We start from the raw sequence: 4,719 nt of genomic DNA on the forward strand, positions 1-4,719 counted from the left end.
TCTTTCCCCACCAGCATTTTTTAAAAAGTTTGCCAGTGGCCGCCAGCATTTTCACAAAATTTTTATGGCCCTGAGAATATTTAGTTGTATGAATGTCTAAACATGCAACATTTTAAAATAAAGAACAGAGCCTATGTTTTAAAAAAATTTTTTTTTTGTTTTATTCTAGCTTCATGCATTCTTTTTTTTTTATCTACACTTGAATGTGGGTTAGTTTCATGAAAAAGAGCATTTTGAACAAAAAGCTGAGAAAATCATGTTTTTGTCAAAGACCACGTCTGGATCAGATTCAGAACAATGATCAAAACATAGATGTATTACATCAAGTCCATCAACACATCCAAAGCTTGCACAGTCCTAAATATCTTCCTGTGTCAACTTTTCATTCAGTAACGTTTAACAAAGACTCATAGCTTCAAAGAGTAATTAATGTTAGGTGTTTTCAGATTCACTGATTCTTCTGTATTGTATGCGATTATGTGTTTCAGGGAGACACAGAGAAAGGTCTGGAGATGAAGAAACTGGTTCTGTCTGGTTTTCTGGCCAGTGAGGAGATCTATATTAACCAGCTGGAGGCGTTGATGCTGGTGAGTACCACTGCCACACGTCGTCACTCACACTTCATGAGAAACCTGATGTGGGAACTTCACAGTCCTGCTCTATGTGACACTATGTGGAGTGTTTTAAAGCTGATTATCAGTGTTCTAGATAAAGGGGCCTTTTGTCTTATTTTATTTTATACTTCCAAAACAATGACCCTAGCTGTTTGTACTACTTTAAAGGGGTCATATAATGCTACATGCACTTTTACAAGTTGTTTGAACTGAAATGTGTGTTGGCAGTGTGTGTACACAACCACCCTAAAATGATAAAAATCCACCCAGTGGTTTTTTGTAAATCTACTAAAATCTTTCAGTCTCTCTGAGAGCGGCTCGGAAGAGAGGGGCGGGGTCAGCAGAGCTCATTAATATTTAAAGGAAGAGGAGTTTAACGGAGTTTTTTAGACTACCATTGAGAAATTTTAACCCAACTATGATACAGACTTTTCATTAAGACCCTAAAGAATCATATCAACTTGTGGAAAATGGGCATCCTATGACCCCTTTAAGACTTTTTATCGAAATAACCCCAGTTATGATTGGCTATCAGTGTTTGTTTAAAATAAGTTTACTCTTATATTTCATAAGAGCAAGGAAAAGCGTGATTTCCACAGTATGGCTGCTTAGAGTGCAGCGTAAAGAGCATGCGTACACTGAGCCAATCAGGAAGCAGCATTTCTATCCTATTTATAAAAAATGCTGAAATCTAATGTCTACCAGTACTTTGTTCCTCTGCTGTTTGAACGTGTCATTTCCTGTCAGTCTTTTCTCTCTTTTTTTGACCACCTGCTGTTCAGAACATTCATTCTGTGCAATAACGTATCACAGCAGTCAAAGGTTTACTTAGTTGTGCCAGTATTATCTTGCTTTGCCATTATTTCTAATCACAGTCTAATGGAAGCTGAACCAACATCAGATTTCTAGACCATGCATTCATTGAGATTTATAAGAGAGGACGCAGAGCAAAAATAAACCCCTGAGATGAATAAAGGCTTCTTCTCTCCAGGCATTAAACAGAACAAACTAGCAACCAGTACACATGCACACAAACCTTGAAATCCACTGTGTGTTTTTTTTGTGTGCTAATTATGCCGGACACACTGTGCCACCTGCTGTTACAATCTTTAAGGAACACCTGGATATCTCCTGTCTCGGTTTAAGTAAACCTGCTGAAGAGTTAAGTTAAAGCAGACCCGGGTGTTTGTGTTTATGTACTTCTGCTCTCTGCTGCACACTTCCTGTCCAAACATTACTCAGCACTTTGGAAAATGGCTACAAATACTGTTGCAGAGCAGATACATAAATGAGCAAGCACACATTTATTCATCTTCTCCAATCATTTCTTGAAATGACAGAGCAGAACATGATTCCTGTCATGCTGACGTCAGATATCTGGCGCTGCTGATAAGATTGTGAATATCCAGAAATGTGTTTTTTGATAGAAAGTACTGCACACAGCACTGCTAAATGCACTTCCACCAAGTTAAGATTTATTTTTTTTCACTGCTGTTCAAATGTTTGCATGTGCCTATTCCTTGTTATTGCTGTTTTCTGTTTGGAATAATTCATCAAAACTATGAAATAACACATGGATGTATGGACATAATCAGGGTTTCTGAGGGTCTTAGAAAGGTCTTAAAAAGTCTTAATTCGCCCTTCCAAAAAAGTCTTAAATTGGAGCAGAAAATATTAAATTCATAAAGTCATTGCATTAAATGTTGCGTTCATTGCTAAAAATTTATATCTTCCTCAGTATTTTTTGTCTTGATTTCCAGTACAAATATCTAAACGTCCTTAAATCAAGATATATTCACTGGAGATGCAAAATGAAGATATGAAGTCTTGTTTTCTGAGAAACTGACCAAAAATGTATTGAGTTTATGCTTAAAACAATAACAGATAAGAATTAAAACTTGTTTTGAATTAAGTTGATTTTTATGTTGATTTAGCATGAATTAAGTTGAGCCAATTTCTGAGCCAATGTTCCTTGAATTTACTTTGGTCTTAAAAACGTCTTTAAAAAAAATCGTACATTTACCTTAAATAAACCTGCAGAAACCCTGATAATGCTAAAATGTTAAACACATCATGGCTAACTTATTTTACCTTTAAAGTATTGATTCTTTCAACTAACTCCATGAGGTGCATTCTGAGATGCTTTTTAAACAGTATTGATCTATTTATGTGGTACACTTTTACAAAATGTAGGCTTTTATTCACATATAAACATCAACACGAGCACATCAAATATTGTAAATGGAAGCTCAGTCCACTTGCTTGATGCAAAATGAAATGGGTTTGGAACAACATGAGGTTGATTCAATTATGACAAGACAGCTGAATTACAATGTTTGTCACACCAAATTTGAGCAAATTTCAAGTATTTTTCCTGGTGTGAAAAGACCTTAATTCTTTATATCAAATTCAGTCTAATGTGTCCAAAGCTTTTGACTGATAGGATATACAAATTAATGAATTTAGCAGACAGAAGAGCCCCCAGAGGAGTTTGTAATTGAATCCTTCTGTTCTGGTAAAGGATGGATCAGATTATTTGATTAGAAACGCACATTCATTGACTTCAAAACCACTGTAGGAAAGATCATATATAGGTGTGTTCAGATTCTGAGCTGTGAGGAGTTGTGTGGTTGTAGTGAAGGGTTGTATAATGTGTATGTAGTCAAAGGTTTGACTCCAGGTCAGGGAATCTCATTAAACACAGTCTTACTGAGTGCACGTTTGACTTTCGATCCCCTCAAGGTGATAATTCCTGAAATCAGTCTGCTGTTTATTTGCTGCTTTAGATGAACTGTAACCAAAAGTTATTCAAATGGTCCAAGAGATGCTGCTTCAGCAGTAGTGGATGATTTTAGTCTTCCTTGTGCTGTTTTACTTAAACATGACTCATTTGTCCTAAAGCTCTTCATTGATAGACATGTGAAATCAAAACTGGTGTTTAGTGGCTTTTAGTGGTGTCAGTTCTGATCCATGTATATGATAGTGTATTTCTAAAAATGACTATATTGACTTTTTGGTCCCACTTTGTATTAAGTGGCCCTAATACCTGTATACTTACATAGTAACTAGATGTGTACATAGTATGTAACCACAGTGTAAGTACACATTGGTACATAGTATCTAATGTTTGTGCAACTACACATATGTAACAACCCACTGAATGGTATGTGTAAATACAAATGTGTAACAGGATATTGGTCACAATACTTTTTGGTAATGAAAGTACAAATGTGTATCAGGACTAACAGCATTTTTTAAAGAAAGGTAAAGAAAGTGTTACACTTTATATTAGATGTACCATGTAATTACTCTGATGTTACACAGCAGCGGCCAGTCACAGCAGCGGCCAGTAAGTTAGGCTTTACATATAAATTGTGGTTGGTGTCCAGAATGTTACACTTTATATTAAGTGGACAGTTCCTGAGGAGTTACCATGTAAGTACACTGGTATTACAGTGGTGCACCAACTCGAGATCCAACTCCTCCCACTTTACATATCCCTAAACCTACCCATTTCCACCCCCTGGATCCCATTTTCACCCCTAAACCTACCCATCTCCAACCTCTGGATCAAATGGTTTCAATTACTCTTATACATATTGTTGCTCTCTTATACAACACTCTTATACAAAATGTAGCTATATAATTCCTGTTACACGAGTACTTAGTGAAGTGAAAAAAAGTGTTGTTACCAATGTCCTGTTACACATTTGTACTTACACAAACCATTCAGTGGGTTGTTACATATGTGTAGTTACAGAAATATTACAGCTGTAGATACTATGTACCAATGTGTACTTACACTGTAGTTACATACTACATACACATCTATTTACTATGTAAGTACACAGGTATTAGAGCCACAATATAAAGTGGGACCGACTTTTTTGACAGATGTCACACTTTGGATTTTTTGGGGGGATTAGTGTGGATTTTTTGTTTATTTGTTTTTGAAAGAAAGTAACACTTTTGTTTATTAAATTGATCCAAAGTAACAGTAAAGACATTTATAATATTACAAAAGATTTCTGTTTCAAATAAATTGTTCTTTTGAAAATTTAAAATTAATCAAAGAATCCTGAATTAAAAAAAAAAAAAAAAAAAA

General features: G+C 35.4%; 1 protein-coding gene across 1 annotated transcript in view; it reads left to right on the forward strand.

The window, feature by feature from the left end:
• LOC107688618 (active breakpoint cluster region-related protein-like) overlaps nucleotides 1–4,719 on the forward strand; it is a 172,953-nt gene that overhangs the window by 83,525 nt on the left and 84,709 nt on the right. Inside the window, exon 3 of the mRNA XM_016486331.1 lies at nucleotides 489–587. Coding sequence (XP_016341817.1) covers nucleotides 489–587 — 99 coding nt within the window. The remainder of the gene's footprint in view (nucleotides 1–488; nucleotides 588–4,719) is intronic.

Source organism: Sinocyclocheilus anshuiensis, unplaced genomic scaffold (genome assembly GCF_001515605.1).
Source record: "Sinocyclocheilus anshuiensis isolate Anshui unplaced genomic scaffold, SAMN03320099.WGS_v1.1 scaffold805, whole genome shotgun sequence".
In the NCBI taxonomy this organism is placed as follows: Eukaryota; Metazoa; Chordata; class Actinopteri; order Cypriniformes; family Cyprinidae; genus Sinocyclocheilus; species Sinocyclocheilus anshuiensis.